The following is a 17,762-nucleotide window of genomic DNA, read 5'->3' as shown; positions in this document are numbered from 1 at the left end:
TATTACACCAATGTCAGAGGTTATTGGGATGGTTTAATTCGGTGTCAACAAACTACTGTTAATTCAGAAATTATTGTGTGCATTTATCATTGCAATTTTGTCAGTTTAGACTTAAATGCGATTTTAATTATTAAGATTTTGAGAAAAATCCTGTTTAATTCATATAAATTATTTCAAAATGCCAGTTTAAGTTATTGCGTTTTAGTAGTTTAATTCACAAGTTAGGAGCCTGTAATTTAATGTTTGTCCTTTGTTGCTGTATATTATATTTCTCTAATTCTATGGAAATTTATCCCTTTCCGAACCCATTGTATAAAAAAATTTAATCAACTTGTGGTTGCTGGTTATCTCAAAAGATCATTGGATGATTTTAAGGGTCAAGACCTTTTTAGCTAACTGGATGAATCAAAATATGATAACAGGTGTTAATGAAATTGACAACTTACTTCGTGCAATGTGAAAGGCACTCGAATGGGATTTTCGGTTAACAAAAAAAGAAAATGTCTTTTTAATCATTAGAGAAACAGATTCTTACATATTTACTCGTGGATTATCGGATTTATCCAATCTCGATAGTTAAATTATAAATTTTAAAGTCCTCGCCGAGGCGGCTCGGACTTTAAAATTGATAATTTAACTATCTCGATTGGATAAATCCGATAATCCACTGGTATCAATGTAAGAATCTATATTTGTCTTTAGTTCATTGTTTTGTAAAATCTAACTGTGATACATTCAGGCATGTTGTGCTGAATGGCTATACATTTATATTCAATCTAATTCAGTTCTTTCAAACAGTTAAAACTACATCTATGATATGTTTTGTTTTGGACCAATCTTATAAAGTTTGCTTTTTTTCCTTCTTACCCCTTTTTTCTCCAACATATGGTTTAATCAGTTCCCAGTCCTTTTCATTTTTAGCCTTCTCCTCAAGCCACTTGAGTAATTTCTGCCTGCTAAAGGGACCAGTAGCACTTTTGTCAGTCTGGTTCTTCATTCTATCTGATGGGGGTAACAGTGAATTCTGAAATGAAATACAATTACAATTTTATAACCTTTATGATTTTTAAATGGTAGTTGTAAACATGTAAATCGTGTAAGAAAAATTCCAAACTTCAACACCAGTAGAAACTTTAACATTCATTCCAGATATCACAGTAAAAATTCAAATATTTGAATGCAAATAGCGAACAAACAGTTCTCTTAAGTAGATCAACACTAACCCATAACACAAGAATGTGTCCCCAGTACATGGATGCCCCATCCCCACTATCATTTTCTATGTTCAGTTGACCGTGAAAATAGGTTAAAATCTCTAATTTGGCATTAAATTAGAAAGATCATATCACATGGAACATGTTTACTAAGTTTCAAGTTGATTGGACTTAAATTTCATCAAAATAGTGACCTCGACCAAAAACTTTAACCTGAAGTGGGACGAATGGACGGATGAATGATTGAACAGACGCACAGACCAGAAAACATAATGCCCATAAATGTCAGTGTCAATTTATCATGTTTATAGTGTTTTAACTCAAATTCTATTTTTCAATTTTAAACAATTTTGAAGACATTTTATGCATATGTTCCGGACCATATGAGTATTTGGACAATACGCGTATGGTCATGACCATATGGGTATATACTCATATGGTCCGACCATACGCGTATGGTCGGGGTGATTAACAGGTACATAAATGCTTACCTTTTTATATAACCATTTTAGTTGTTACGTCATTAAAAAGACACTACCAAAGGTCATTTTTTCATTTAAAATTAGTAATAACAAGAATAACAAAATAAAATAAGCAGTTTCACACAGATAATGTCATCACTAGTCAAAATTATTGTAAACACATTTATTTTCGTTACCGATATGTTATTACGAGTGAATGGGAAAATGTCGACCTGGGAAGTTACCTTCCAAAAATATTTTAATGAGCTGTTTTACTATAACCTGACGTAAAAGTCGACAGGATGGAGAGTCTAATAAATTGCTTACTTTTGAAACCTAATATAATTAGCATTAGCAGTGCAATATTCATAATTTTTTATACTTATACGTGTGGTTTTTTTTTTAAATGAATGACGTCACCTGCAAGGACACTAGTGTATTATTTAAAGTTGTCTGGTGATATGATGTACTTCAGTTATTTTACGATATTACGATATTGGAGCGATATTGGAGATCTAGAGGGCTTTCACCGTAGACACTTCAGAATGACCCAGGACCCAAGAAAAGCTATGGTACCGTGTTGACGTAAGTGTCACCCCACGCATGATGATGCGAGAACACTAGCTTTGACACCAATATTTAGTGTTATTTGAATTGTAAATAATGCAATTGAATGTAGCAATCATTGTTATTTTATAAAGTTTTGTCACGCATATTATTGAAAAATATACCTATATGGTCCGGCCCGTTTATAACCAAACGAGTATATACTCATATGGTCCGACCATACGCGTATGGTCGGATCATATGAGTATACGCATATGGTCATGACCATACGCGTATGGTCCAAATACTCATATGGTCCGGAACACATATACATGCAATCCATGATACTAAAACTTCAAATTTTAAAACAATTAAGTCAATAACAGGGGTTAAGAAATTTGGTATTAGTTCACTAGCCCACGGCTCATTGGTAGCATGATTTTACTAGCCCTGTTGGAAGAACTACTAGCCTAGCAAAACTGACCCGCTAGCCCTAGTATGCCTCACAAATTCAGAGTTTGCTGCAAAAACAATGAATTATAAAAAGTTGACAATTTTTATCCATTTTACAGTACATTTGTGCAAATTGGATACTCAAAACTATTCAATTACTGGCATTAGCAGATATATATATATATACGTAATTGATAATTGAATATTCACTGAATATTCTTTAATAATGAGTTACCCAAATCCCGACATGATACAAGTCTTCAAGTACTGGAGGGGTTTTACCAGATACATTATCGCGTTTGTCTAAAAGAATTATTAGCTGATTAATTATGTAATGCTCATATTTGTTATCAGTTTATAAAATTATAACCACTAATATTTATGTGAATAAATATCACAATCAATAGCTTTTGTCTTTTATAATTGTTTTATAAACGAAGTACAGTAATGTCCATATTAACATTTATTACAGGTAAGCTAATTGTGGCCTTAAATAGATTATAACCTAAGCACGGCCTTTTAACTGAACTGAAGTTGTATTTGTAAAAAAAAAAATTCTTTAAAAATCGATTGATTGATTGTTGGTTGCTTAACGTCCAGTGGCAAATATTTCATGCATAATCAGGACGAGAACAAGTTCACAATAATTACAATAGGTAGGTTGATACAATAAAGGCTAACTAGGATTATGGTCGGGAACACTTGGAATGCCACTGAAAATGAGGGTATATTGGATAGGAACAGAAATTTTGCCTTGCAACAGGCCATCTACGGACCCCTCAAAGAGTTGTTACAAGGGTTCTTAACGTGCAAAGAGCGTGGCACTCTCCTAACACAAGTCATCGGATTTAACATCCCCCTTCTGACCGTTATATTATTGTTCGTTTTCGTGTGTGTTACATTTTAACGTTTGATTTCTCTTATTTTGAGTGTAAATTCACATTGCGATAAGACTTGTCACAGTACTTGTCTATCCCAAATTCATGTTTTTGGTTTTGATGTTATATTTGTTGTTCTCGTGGGATTTTGTCTGATGCTTAGTCCGTTTCTGTGTGTGTTACATTTCAATGTTGTGTAGTTGTTCTCTTATATTTAATGCGTTTCCCTCGGTTTTAGTTTTTTACCCCGATTTTGTTTTTTGTCTATGAATTTATGAGTTTTGAACAGCGGTATACTACTGTTGTCTTTATTTAAGTTTTTACAGTATATAAACAATAACAAAATGGCGTCCATAACATGTTTCAAAAGTTATATCTGACAAAAGTCAGGTTTCTGCTGTCAAAACGGATTCACATTTATATTGCAATAAATTATTCAGAAGGAGGTGCAATCAGGTTGCATATCAAGCCTGTACTGATACATCGATATTGAAAGTTCTGGATCCATTCAGAGTTCTATTTTAAAACTTGTACAAAATAAGTTAACATTCTGATGACATAGTTGAATCCGATTGGCTTAGATAGAAAAGTGATGAGGGGAGTTTCCCCGTTCTATTTTAGAAACGCCAAGAATTTTTTGTCACTAGTCCGTCGGGAATATTGGGTTACACATTTGGTTGCCCGAGGCCTAAATGCTGTAGTCCCGGGCGTCGGGCTAGTGGAATTTTTAACCCCTGAATAATAACTATTTATAATGAAAATTGGAATACACTAGTACTAATAAAAGCGTATTTAGAGAATTTCATTAGACATACATGTGTTTCATACTATAGGTTTAACGTATAATTTCTTTAGAATATATATACAGATATAATTATAATAATTATGATAATTTATGTATACTATATTTTATCATCATCATACATTACATTATATGTGTAATTTTTTTTTATTTCACCATTTCAAAATCTAAGGAATTCTATATCAGAAAGTGCATATCACAATGTTGTAATTGGTTAAAGTAGTTATCAAAGTTATTGACTTATAATTTAATATGCCAGACGCGCGTTTCGTCTACATAAGACTCATCAATGACGCTCACATCAAAATAGTTATAAAGTCAAACAAGTACAAAGTTGAAGAGCATTGAGGACCCAAAATTCCAAAAAGTTATGCCAAATACGTCTAAGGTAATCTATTCCTGGGATAAGAAAATCCTTAGTATTTTGAATCATTCATAATTTTGTAAACAGACATTTTTTTAAAATAACCATATAATTGATATTCATGTCAAAACCGAAGTGCTGACTACAGGGCTAATGATACCCTCAGGAATGAAAGAAGATCCTATACAATAGAAAACCAACCTATTCCTATCTCAAAACCTTTTAATAAATACCCATAATGCTTTAGATTCTGAAATAGCACACTGTTAAGGCCATGTTTTAACACGTTTTATGTACCTTTCAACCTCAATGAACATTGTTAGTTCAGAAATCTTTTGATTTTATTTTCTTTTATTGCGAAATTTATTAGAGGATGTAATTTCCAAAATTAAAAAACATGCAGCATAAATTGTATGCAGAATTTTCTATAATTCTTGAGATTCATCTCCCATATCTGTTGTGTCTTTAAAAAGTCCCAACAATAAATGATTTATAAATTCATGAATTTGCATTAGTAGCTTTATGAAACATCATAATATTATCTTATTGGCACAGAAATGTAAAAGGTTGAAAGTATACTAAAACAGAAAGCATAATATTTTAATATATACATTTTTACCTCAAAAATGAGGTACGGGCTCTAAAATAATATATAAGAAACACCAATGCAAATCAATTATATAAATATATATACAGGTTCATTGATAATACATAGAATGGAAAATGTATTTCATAATAAGTGTCAGTCAGTAGTTAAACTTATACATGTGCAGCAGGATTTGCTTACCCATCCTGAGCACCTGAGATCATCCCTAGTATTTGTTGGGGTTCGTGTTGCTCTGTCATAAATTTTCTTTGTTGTGTCCTGTTTGTCTGTTTATTTATTATTTTTTTTTCAGGATGTGGTGTTATCTGTTAATTTTCAAGTTATGAGTTTGAATGGCCTTTGGTTTCTTTCGCCTCTCTTTTAAGGTTCATGTGGACCCTATGGCTAAAATGGCCGTATTTTCACCTCAAAATTTTCTCTGAGTACAGGCAATCATGTGCATCTGGAAAAGTTTTAAGGCATTGCATGCCCTAGATAAATAGAATTCAAATGAATTGTATGATTTAGAAAATTCTTAACTTAACTGGATTTTGCTGTACACTTTTTTTCGTCTCTGCAGAAGATGATGAAATTAACAAACAGTTGAGTTTACCTTGATATGGTCCACTCAGGTACACAGTTTAAATAACTAATTATTGTCAGGTATCTATTGTCCATCGAATGTCCATGTCAATTAAAAATGCTCACTTTAATTTTTACCTGTGGGGAAGTTCTCAAACCTGTTTCCCAACACAGTTTATTTTGGCACCTTCTGGATGAATGAAAAAAAGTGTACGGCAAAATCCAGTTAAATTATGAATTTCCTAGATCATACAATGCATTTGAATTCTATTTATCTAGGGCATGCTATGCCTGAATTTTTTTACAGATGCGCAGGTTTGTCTGTACTCAGAGTAAATTTTGAGGTGAAAATACGGCCATTTTAGCCATAGGGTCCACATGAACCTTAAACAAGTCATTTGATATTAAATTTGTTTTCAGGTTTGAATTATCTCCCCTTATTCTTCTTCAAAAATTCAATTACCCAGTATGCTCTTCGTATACTTTTGTAGATGAAACTCATGTCAGATGTACAAAACTATATGCTTGGTATCTTTGAAAGGTTTTTTTTAACAAGTTTTTTATTTTAACAAACCCTGTAATTCTAAAGATGACATGATACATATTTAGTTTTGTGCATTGCCTTTCGTGGCTTGTTGTTTATAAATCCATCTTTTGAACATGATATTTGTGTTATTTGTCTTCCACCGACTTGTGGTTTTCTGACCTCTCCCTTTTGGTGCTCCCCCATATATTTATGGTACTTCCTCTAAAATATTTGTTCCAAAACTGTTTTATAAATTTTGCAAAATTTAACATTGATGTGAATCCATCTTCCTAAAATAACATTTATAACAACTTACATCGGGGTCAAAATCTCCATTTAATTCGTCTAATTCCTCAGCAGTCAGCTTTCCAAGGAGTTCATCAAGATCATCTAAGCTTATGTCTGGTACTACACCCTTCAAATTAGGAAACTCCGATAACTCTGGTTGTTCTGACATCTTGTTATCTACAAATATATGTGACTTGATAATAAATATATGGCTAGAGAATAAATATACAAATACATGTGGAATAAGAATAAATATACAAATACATGTGGAATAAGAATAAATGTACAATTGTATTTAAACAAAACACTTTTAATTGCCAATCTGCCAGTGGTGAAAATATAACAAACTCTTGTGGAGAAACTTGTGGAGAGTTGTCTCAGTGGCAATCATACCACATCTTCTTTTTTATTAATATAAGATTTACATTAATTCACATTCAGAATGTATATATAGCAATTATTTGTATAACATTAATTTCCTTTTTCTGTTCACATATTTTAAAGATGTAATTTGATTGAAATGCTCTAAAAAATAAACCATTAAGTGGAGATAACTCTGTAATTTTGCTATCATTCTAACCAAATTTATCTTTGTTTTAAAAAATTATCTACATAATTGTCAGATTACCAGACACATAGAAGACCTTTCATTACTGACTAAATCTAAGATCAGGGTAACTTCAAAATAGGATGATTAAGTTAGCATGGTAAGTTATTTTTTTTTATCTGCCATGTTTTGAAGTTCTTATAAATTTCCTGATTCTAAAAAAGATTGGCACTTAAACCTTTTATTTTTGTGTGGTTTGTTTGCTGTCTCATTGAGGTATAGTGTGTCATATTTTTGAAAACATTTTTGCCATTGACAATGATTGATAATGGTTAAAATGGGTAAATAAAAAAACATTAAACAAGAATGTGTCCATAGTAAATAGATGCCCCACTTGCATTATCAATGAAATAGTAATATTTTTTTCAAGTTTAGTGGACCATAAAATTTAGGTCAAAACTCTTATTTGACATTAAAATTAGAAAGATCATATCATAGAGAAAAGGTGTACTAAATGTCAGCTTAATTGGACTTCAACTTTATCAAAAGCTACCTTGAACAAAGAATTAAACCTTGTGAAAGCAAGACAGATGGAGGAACAAACTAACAAACAGATGGCTAAACGAACACACATACCAAAAAACCTAAGTCCCCTAGGTAGGGCATAAAAAATATAAACATTGTTATGTATTTCACTCACATGTTTTAATAAGATTGTAATGTGTTCTTTAGTTCCACGAAATGCCCTCTCAAAACTTGTCTCTTGAATTTCACCAATCTATTATTCCTTATTCTTTACCTGAAAGAAAACGAACAGGAAACATAAGTATTTAGTGAATATAAAATATTTTAAAATACTGTGGATTCATTTATTTTCGTGGGTACCAATTTTCGTGGTTTGAGGAAAACTTACATATTCGTGGATATTTAATTTTGTGGTTTTGGCAAAGTCTACACTCATTCCTTTACAAAATTTGTATTTCGTTGAACATTTAAATTCATGGTTCTCCTGTACCCACGAAATCCACGAAAATTGGTATCCAACGAATATTAATGAATCCACAATAGACAGTAGACTTACAGACAGTCGACTTACACTATCATGCCAGTGACTATAGAATACATTTGTATCAATGAAAATTTGACCTTTAGGATATACATGTACTGACAGTCATGACAGTAGCTTTGACATGTCTAAATTAAATTTATAATTATTTCCTGTAATTTATTTGTCACTAATTAATTTTCCCAGATTTTGAGGGTTAAACGTGAACTTAAGTCACTAATAAGTCACTGTATAAATGTAAATTTTCTATAATTTGTAAAACATTTGATATCAAGAGCACTTAATTATAGTCATTCTTCAATCAGCAAAAACACACAAAAGTTCTCAAAAGTACTATAGCCACAGTAAACAAAAGTGGAAATATTTTATAAACATTTCAACTGTTGAGAATATACTGATTATTTAAATGACATCTAAACAGAGTTTTTGGGGTTTAAAGAACAGGTTTAAAGAACACATTTTTCTTTAATTAAGACTTATTAATAATGTTTCAATTCACATTTTTTAATTAAGATTACTAAAAGGTGCAACTATCAAATAATCATAAATCCACAAAAATTTGACTCAATATCTATACAATTTGCGATATATATGTAAGACAATTTTTCATTCAATATTCATTTAAAACCCCTTTGCAAATAATTTACCTGTCCATCTTATAATCCCCCAGTGCATATATAAGATATATACCAGTATACAATATAAGTATTTATACCCCAGGTAAAGTAATAAATAAACAGCAGGCGATTATAGCTTTTACCTACAATTGTAAACGTCAACACTAGTTTATTTGTTGACTAAAAGGCCAGGTAAACAAACGAGACATTTAAACTTGTGATATCTTCACCATCATGTAGTGTGACCACAGATAATCAAGATTATTTAGATTATTGAGATTTAAGATTGATTTTTTTTTTAAATCTTTAAACAATAACGTGTTACACATTATACATTGTACATGTCATTGAGTTTTCATAGAGGTTATCTTTTTTGTTTTACACTTGTATAGAAAAGTCAATATTTGCCTTGTTCAATAAATAACGGTTAAAAAAACACAGTTATAAAGTCATGCAAGTTTAAATTGCAAATACAGGTACATAAAGGTATATAATCATGATAATGGATATCTTAAATCATGACACAAAATTTTAGTACCTTCATTGTTTGTTGAATCAATTTTCAATTTCCCAATCTTACATATATAGGGGACTCCACCTTTTCTCATAAATACAAAAGATTGAATATTAAAATAACAGGTGCATTGGCATGACAGAGTACTTGCTTAACCTCATTTAGTAATCCAAACAAAAGGGCTTAATGTCATGCATTTATTTAATCTTATTTGTTACAATAGTCAGTCAGGGGTAATACTTGTACAAGTTCTTTTTAATTACTTGAAGAAGTAAGATTAATTTACTTATATAAGTAAATATGTAGGAGACTTATACAAGTGAATTTCATTTACTTGTATAGGTAAAAAAATATTGGCAGAGTTGTGTCCCTTAGACCATGCAGACATTCAAAGAAAAACTTAAGATCTTTGCACAATCAATTTCTTTGTTGAATAAATAAGATTAAACATTGAACTCTAATAAAAAATTGAGCAAACCTGGGAAAAATCATTAAAGGCATGAATTTCCATCTCAAAACTACAGGACTTTATTTATTAACTTATATGTGTACATTTTTTTTTACTTGAAGTAAATAAAATTAACTTGTACAAGTAGTACTCCTGACTGATAGTTGAGCCTATAAACATGACAAATCTGAAATGGAACAACCAGTGATTGATTGATTGATTTGTGTTTAACAGCACTTTCAGCTATTTTGATGGCACTCAGCTTGTACTTGTGGAGAAAGTTAGGGTGCTGAAAGAGTGTCACTGACCTATGGAACAATTTTTTCCTCCAACCACAAAAAATTGGCACCCACAAAAATAAACAATTTTACAGCATTATTTTATAAAGGTTCATGGTATTTTCCCTTCATTTTACAGACTTTAAAATTAAGCTCCTTAACATTAAATCTTGTACATGTAATTTACTTTTAATAACTTACATATATTTAAGATTTTATTCTATCTTAGTAAGAGTTACTTCTGTAAATGCATGTTTACAAAGTGCACTCTATATAAAATTCACTTTATACAATTAGAATATATAACATTTGTTTTTATTTGGACTTGGACACTGTACATTTCTGTACATGATATTTTACTCATGGTAAGTTTTTTGCACACATTCAATATATTTAAAAACATTGACTGATGTATCTTGAAAACATAGAAAGAAGTTGATACTAATGATTATAAAAGGGAGGAATTGAGCAACTTTATATTTTCTAACAGTGGTGTATACAGCAAACATCCAAGGAGGTTGATGCTTCCAATTATGAACAAAATAGGGAAAGGCAATCAAATGTAAACAAACCAATTCAAACCATTATCCGTTATTGAAAACAGTCAAAATGATGAGAACTGTTTACAATATGTTATTTTTATATTTCCTTTTCACATATATATTTGTTGTTAAATTTTATTAGCCAACAGTTGACAAAAAGGTTGAGGCCAATTACAACATTTATGTTTAATAATCAAACCATATATTCTAAAATTCGATCTTATCACAAGCGCCATCAGATTATCAATAACAAAGATGAATTAAAAGACTTTCTCAAAAGAATCAGCCTTATATCAAAATTGTATAACATCTTCATACATGTATATTATCTTCCATGTGCTTAAAGATTCCTGTCTGAGTGTTATGCACCAGTCAATATTATCTAATCATAATTCAAAACACACCCAAAAAATTTTAACACATTACATGTATATAATTATATCATTGTTCTTCATATTTTGTTTAACAGAGAACATTAATTCTTTGTTGAAAACAGGTCAATTAAATGTGTAGTAACTGTTTTGTTTAGCATGTAAAGAATCACAAAAATAACTAATTTATCCTACCTGAAAAACTGATCTGAGTCTGATAATGGATGCCAATATGACCTCTTACTTGCCAAAAATAATCAGTTGCTATAGTAACAGTTATTATAGAATGTAGCATGTGTGTGATACATGTATAAACATATAATAAACAACATGTTGTTTACCTCTGATTAAGTAATCTTAACCTTCATCTAATCATCTTATGTATCTTTAACACTTAATCATATTTTTATGCAGAGAAGGGGGAGGGGGAGATGGAAATGATATATATTAATGATGAAAAAAGGGGAAACTATGATTTTAATAACCAAGGTCATGACATCTTGAATTTGTCCCATGAATTTAGAAAATAATCAAGATCTGATCAAATCATTACCATAATTTTAGTTGTTTTTAAACATGCCTAAAAATCATACATTTGAATAAAACTTGTTTTCATCATAAATATCTTCATACAACAATGTACAACTGGCCTAATTATTTCAAAAAACAATATTTGACTTTAAATTATCAATAATCTATAACAAATGACATTTGATAGCAAGATTATTCAAGAATTTCATAATTTTTTCCTGTTCCCTTTTAGTTAGAAATATATCAATGTATATATAGCAGCTATGGGTTCAATATCGAAATAAGAATGTCTTTGGGAAAATAAAACCAACTTTAAAAACAAATACATTGTTGATTGATTGTTTGGTTGTTCAACGTCCAGTGGCAAATATTTCATGCATATTCAGGACAATTACCCATCATTGATAGGAACAACACACATTTCACTTTTACCTTGATAAAATAAATTCCTTTGATTGTGAAATTCTGTCCGTAGTTAAATAATCAACTTTTTGAATCCAATTATTAGATTATGATTAGTGGTATATAATTTAACAAATATAAATGCAGAATTTATTAAATTCTACTAATTTGTAATGATTAAACATTAAATCAAATAGTTGTTAGTAGATTATAATTTTACAGTAAACCAATTAAGGAAAATACATACTGCATATAAAATCAGAGACAATATCATAACATGAACATTCTCTGTCTGTTTACTTAGATATAGGGAGATGTGGTATGAGTGCCAAGGAGACAACTCTCCATCCAAGTCACAATTTATAAAAGTAAACTGTTATAGGTCAAATAAGGGTCTTCACCACAGAGCCTAGGCTCACACTGAACAGCAAGATATACTGACTTACATAGTCCTTGCTTTGCCTTATGGCACATAAAGGGCCCCAAATATTACTAGTGTAAAACCATTCAAATGGGAAAACCAAATGTCTTATCTATATAAAAAAAAAAATTGTTTACTTTTGAAATTTAATATTGACACCAATGAACTGTTAAGTTCAAGGTAATAAAGAATTTGAACTGTTCAAGGGAGACAACAAAGCCAATCTGCTACAGTTTGCTTTATCCATTAGACAAGGAAAAACCAGCTACACATTTGACACTGTGATTCAAATTATATACATGTACTTTTAACTGACTTAACTGATTTGTGAGGCATAACATAGTAAAATTTAATTATTTATTCATCATTAACCACCATTTGAATGCATACATGTATATAGATAAGTTGGTACAAGTTTGCAATGGTACCAATTTACAGTGGTACAAGTTTGTTTTAGTGGTACAAGTTGAATCCAGGTCTGGTCGCCCAAAATTACCTCCTGATCCCACATGTTTATAATGGCAGTCTTCACGCTTAACCACAAGTTCTACGGTCCAGGCTAATAAAATTGATTTTCGAGTTTGTAAAGTTCTTCTTTACAAGCCAAGCCAACAGAATCCACCTTAAATTTTCAAAATAATTGAGCTTCAGGCGTTTGGACTGAAAAGTTAATCCTGACAGCTGTAATGGTGCCGTTTATAATGGTTTTAAGTTGAATAAGTTTTTAATCATGCTTTAGATAGCCATGTTAGTCATGTCAGTGTACAATGGTGTATTGTTATAAAAAAAAAAAATTTTGTTTTTGTTTAAAATAAAGTCATGAAAGTGACAATGACATTCTGTAAACATAAACCTGTTTTCTTTATAAAATGAATCATTTTAAAGATGAAATGAATGATGAATATTGTCATGCTCATCAAAGACTTGAAAAAGCTGTAAAATAATTGTCTTTCATTTTTTTAATTTAAAATCTTCTTTGTTTTTTTTCTCCTTCCAAGCTGATTTTTTGTATTTTACTTACATGACTTAACACCAACAAATCACAATATTGTTCAATTTCCTTTTTGGCCAAAATATTTTCACCACTTCTAATTCCTTTTCACCCACTTACAATAACATCTTTTTTGTTTAAATTATTCGATCTTTCTAACAAATTAAGTTTGCTGCATTATAGTCCACAATTCTGCATATTTATTTTTAATCTAAATTTTAAGCTTAAGTAATAAACATGATAAACATGATAAAAACTTATGTTATTATAACAAACATTCAATTTTTCAAAAGATACTGTAAATTTGCAATATGGATCATGAATTAATCATTTTTGACTTCTGGGAATACGAGATCAAATTTCACTAGTTTTATTACAAAATACCAAGATGATGTTGGTCCTTTGCAAATTTTGGTGGTCAAATCCCTCGGACCACCACTTTTCAAGAACTCTGGGGAACAGTATATTTAGCTAAAGGGAAATGAATCATTAAGGATTTTCAGTATAAAATACATCAAATCTTGAACTTCCAGAAACTGCGCTAGATTGATGAATTTTGGAAGCCGCTGACTCCAAAACCATAGGGATTGCTCATAAATTAACTACTTTGTTTCAAACATTCAACAAATAAAAGTTTTGTCTCAAGGGGGTTTGTTTAAGTACAGCTTACAATGTATTAGAAAAAATAATAAAAAATATAGGTTACTAATGAGTAAAAAAAGATATTTCGATTTCAAAGCCCAAAAATTGCAATTTTGCACCAAACAGAGATAATTTGGAACTTTTCAAGTTTTCAAGGATATATAAAATACATTTTAAAAGTCATCTGGAGCCAAAACAAATTGATAATTTCGGTTGATTTTTGTACGTTATGATAAAGTACAAATATATAACAACAAAAAAGTAATAAATAAAATTTGTAATGAAAAAATAAATGTTTGCATTTTTGCTGAAATTTTGTACCCACAAGCCTCCTTTAAAAGTTGATATATATTTTTTCATAAAAAATTACAAGTATATATATTAGTGTGATTAATTTGATGTAAAGTGCATACACCTTATCGCTATTTAGTCCATTCCGGTAAAAACAGTCATTTATACAACTTCCTGTTTGGGTCACTGACCGAAAAATGGAGGTCATCAGTAGTGAGCTGAGGTAGAAAAAACTTTAGAAAGTGATCATCAAGAAACTTTGATATAGTATGATCCACTTTTTTCGAAATTAAAATTGAAGTAACAAAATATTTTGTTTGAAGTATTTACAGTAGTTTAAACAGGTCTCTTTCAAAGTATCATGCATGGTGAATTGTTTAAACAGGGTCCCAGATAGCTTCAACTGGATGAAAAAGTTGTGTAATTTTAGAACTTATCCGAAATGGAATAAACAGCAATTAGGTGTATTATATTGGTTTGTGAAATTTGCAGTTACTAAGTCTGCCAGAATTCTAGTCAAATCGGCACCTGGTTAAATCGGTACTCGGTCAAATCGGCACCCAGTATAGTCAAATCGGCACCTAGTCAAATTGGCACCTGGTTAAATCGGCACTTGATGTAGTCAATTCGGCACCCATGTTAAATTTGTTTAATATATACACGGTTGTGTACAAGATGTAACTTTGTACAAATTATAATTTGTACACGGTTTTTGTACAAGTTATAAGTTTTTTTATGACACACATTTTCTTACACCAGGTGATACAAGTTTATCTTTAAAAATGTTCTAGTTCAATCTTTAAATTCAAATTTATATACTTTAACCAGAGACATATAATATGTCTCTGCTTTAACCTAACATTTCGTGCTATTATCCTTGTCCTCACAATGGAAATGAGGATACCTGAATGGTTTAAATTCTGATTATAATTTTCTCCTTATACCACATCGCATATATATCCATAAAAGTATTTTTGTGGTCTAATAATGTTTTTGTATTAAAAAGTAAAATCACAAAAATACTGAACTCAGAGGAAAATCAATTTGGAAAGTCCATAATCACATGGCAAAATCAAAAAACAAAACGCATCAAAAACGAATGGACAAGAACTGTCATATTCCTGACTTGGTACAGGCATTTTCAAATGTAGAAAATGGTGGATTAAACCTGGTTCTATAGCGCTAACCCTCTCACTTTAATAACAGTCTCATCAAATTCCGTTACATTTACATGATGCGTTAAATAAACAGTCACAATCAATAAAATAGTCAAAATATGGGAACATCAGTCATCATCGTATCACAATTTAACAGGACACAACAACATCTACTATCTACGAACACATGGATTGATTTGAGCCGGTGTACTTGATTAAAGTTATTAATTAATTGAAAAGAAAATTTACCAAAACATCAGTCACAAAATTTAAGAAACTTTAAATGATTAACTTTTGTATTTTTACTGTTTTGTAACATGTAATGCATGATAAAATCCAACCCCTCATGATCGAATTTATAAATTTTTATAATTATTTATAAATATCTTGGACTATTATGCATAATACATGTAGTCCCAGTCCCATATATTATATCCAATATTATTGAATGCCGAATTGACTTTAAATAGGTGCCGATTTGACTAGATGACGATTTAACCAGGTGCCGATTTGACCTTTTCTATGGGTGCCGATTTGACCAGGTGCCGATTTGACTTGTACCCGTCTGCCATAGGCGTGTTTTTTTATAACTCTCATCAAATCATATACCCTTCTGTGATGAAATTAATGCAATTAATGAGGGTGGTAATGCCCTATACTGTCAGGTGTCAAGCAGTCATTTTGAGCTACCAACAGCATCAAATTGGTTAAAATTGAACCAGGATTCGTCTAAATATTCTTAACGTGTTTCTTCAGATGTCTGACATAAGTATTGTAACAGTTAATTGTGGAAAAAAATAGGGTGATTCGTTAAATTCAACCAATATTTTTATCGTCTAAAATAAAGTGTACATTTTCATGCACTATAAATTACTGTGACTGTCATTTGACAAGAATTTTTACCATAATACATCATGAATACATTATTGAAAATAGTTTTCCAAATTTTCACTGAACAATTTGGTTGGCTATTAATATTGAGAGTAAGCAGAAATACTGTAAACACATACATGTATACTATTTGGCCTTATTGTATTTGTTTTTGACAATTATGTGAGACACCAAGAATTTTTGAATGAGTCACTTTTATCAAACTTCATGCACTTGACAGTACTCATTAACTTAGTTCATGCGATGAAAACTGCGAAGATCATACATAGAGAAACATAAATATGGAATAAATACCTAATCAAATCTATAACTGTGAGGAGTAGCCGTCAAAAGTTAATTAACCGGTGCTTCCTGTTTTTGTAAAACCTCCGACAACGACCTTCACCTTCACGATGTCAACATAAATCTCGTAGTCACACAGAACTGAGATTTATATAAACGAAAATAAAAACTGATATTTATAAAAGCATGAATTTTATAAAAATAATGTATGATAATTTGATTGCTTTTAAGTAATTTTAAATGATTGAAAAAAATCAAAGGGGTAAAATACGCGGTTGCTTGGCGATCAAAAAGCAACATGGCGGCTTAGGTCACCGTTGGAAGTTGATTTTGTAACAGAATTCTTTAATTTAGCTTCGATATCAATATTATTTATAGAAGTAAAGAAGTAAGTTGATTAATAGAACATTTGACAATTAGAAAAAATATAAGAAGTCATACAATCAAGTTGTAAATCATTGAGATAAACTGTAAAAAGTTATGACACAGAAAGACATTTCATGGTTTGTTGTTGAACCTGGAACTATTCCATCTGGATTTATGCCAGTGTGAACATCAATCATTATACATTATGTAATTTGTAGGGTTGTATTTTACATTGTATTTAAAGACTTGGTAAATCAAAGACAAAAAAGATAATGTGAATTTAACCCCCTTTGCTCAAGTTGCTGCTGGAGCTTGCGAAGGGATAATACATCTTATCTCTGTTCCCCGGCTGTCCTGAGAATCTAAACCGCTTGAACCATTGTAATCGTACAACAATCTGTTTTCAATTGTGTCGTCAGATATCTTGTATGATGACGTACAAGAACTTGTGTGATGTCTAGTAATGGCAGACAAATAGCGATAAGGTGTATACTGACCTCATGTTTAATACACCTTATCGCTATTTGGAAATCTGTCCCAGTTGACCCAAGATTTTGTCTTGCTTGAACTATTGACATCATACAACATCACTTTTCCATTGTGGCGTCAGATATTTTATACACTTATTGCTATTTGGAGATTCCTGCTTAACCTTTTGACGTCATACAAAAATGAATTTTCCATTGTGGCATCAGATATTTTCTT

The 17,762-nt window shown here is 30.7% G+C and overlaps 2 protein-coding genes across 6 annotated transcripts in view; one reads left to right on the top strand and one right to left on the bottom strand.

The window, feature by feature from the left end:
* The window catches only part of LOC134718850 (tropomodulin-2-like), a 33,239-nt gene extending 16,419 nt beyond the window's left edge, over positions 1 to 16,820 (bottom strand). Inside the window, exons 1-4 of one of the 3 annotated variants that reach the window (XM_063581661.1) lie at positions 16,704 to 16,820; positions 7,948 to 8,046; positions 6,729 to 6,877; positions 868 to 1,024 (exon numbers count right to left, since the gene is read on the bottom strand). In XM_063581661.1, coding sequence (XP_063437731.1) covers positions 868 to 1,024; positions 6,729 to 6,869 — 298 coding nt within the window. In that variant the 5' untranslated portion in view covers positions 6,870 to 6,877; positions 7,948 to 8,046; positions 16,704 to 16,820. Of the gene's footprint in view, positions 1 to 867; positions 1,025 to 6,728; positions 6,878 to 7,947; positions 8,047 to 11,278; positions 11,347 to 16,703 lie in introns of those variants that run through there. The other 2 variants (XM_063581662.1, XM_063581663.1) reach the window with 2 other exon arrangements.
* Positions 16,821 to 16,974: 154 nt separating this feature from the next.
* The window catches only part of LOC134718844 (dynein axonemal heavy chain 6-like), a 69,383-nt gene continuing 68,595 nt past the window's right edge, over positions 16,975 to 17,762 (top strand). For all 3 annotated transcript variants that reach the window (XM_063581635.1, XM_063581634.1, XM_063581632.1), the window contains exon 1: positions 16,975 to 17,079. The gene's annotated coding sequence lies outside the window, so the exon portion shown is untranslated. The remainder of the gene's footprint in view (positions 17,080 to 17,762) is intronic.

This window comes from Mytilus trossulus, chromosome 5 (genome assembly GCF_036588685.1).
Source record: "Mytilus trossulus isolate FHL-02 chromosome 5, PNRI_Mtr1.1.1.hap1, whole genome shotgun sequence".
Lineage (NCBI taxonomy): Eukaryota > Metazoa > Mollusca > Bivalvia > Mytilida > Mytilidae > Mytilus > Mytilus trossulus.
Note: the sequence above shows the minus strand (reverse complement) of the source record. Positions and strands in the feature narration are given on the sequence as shown.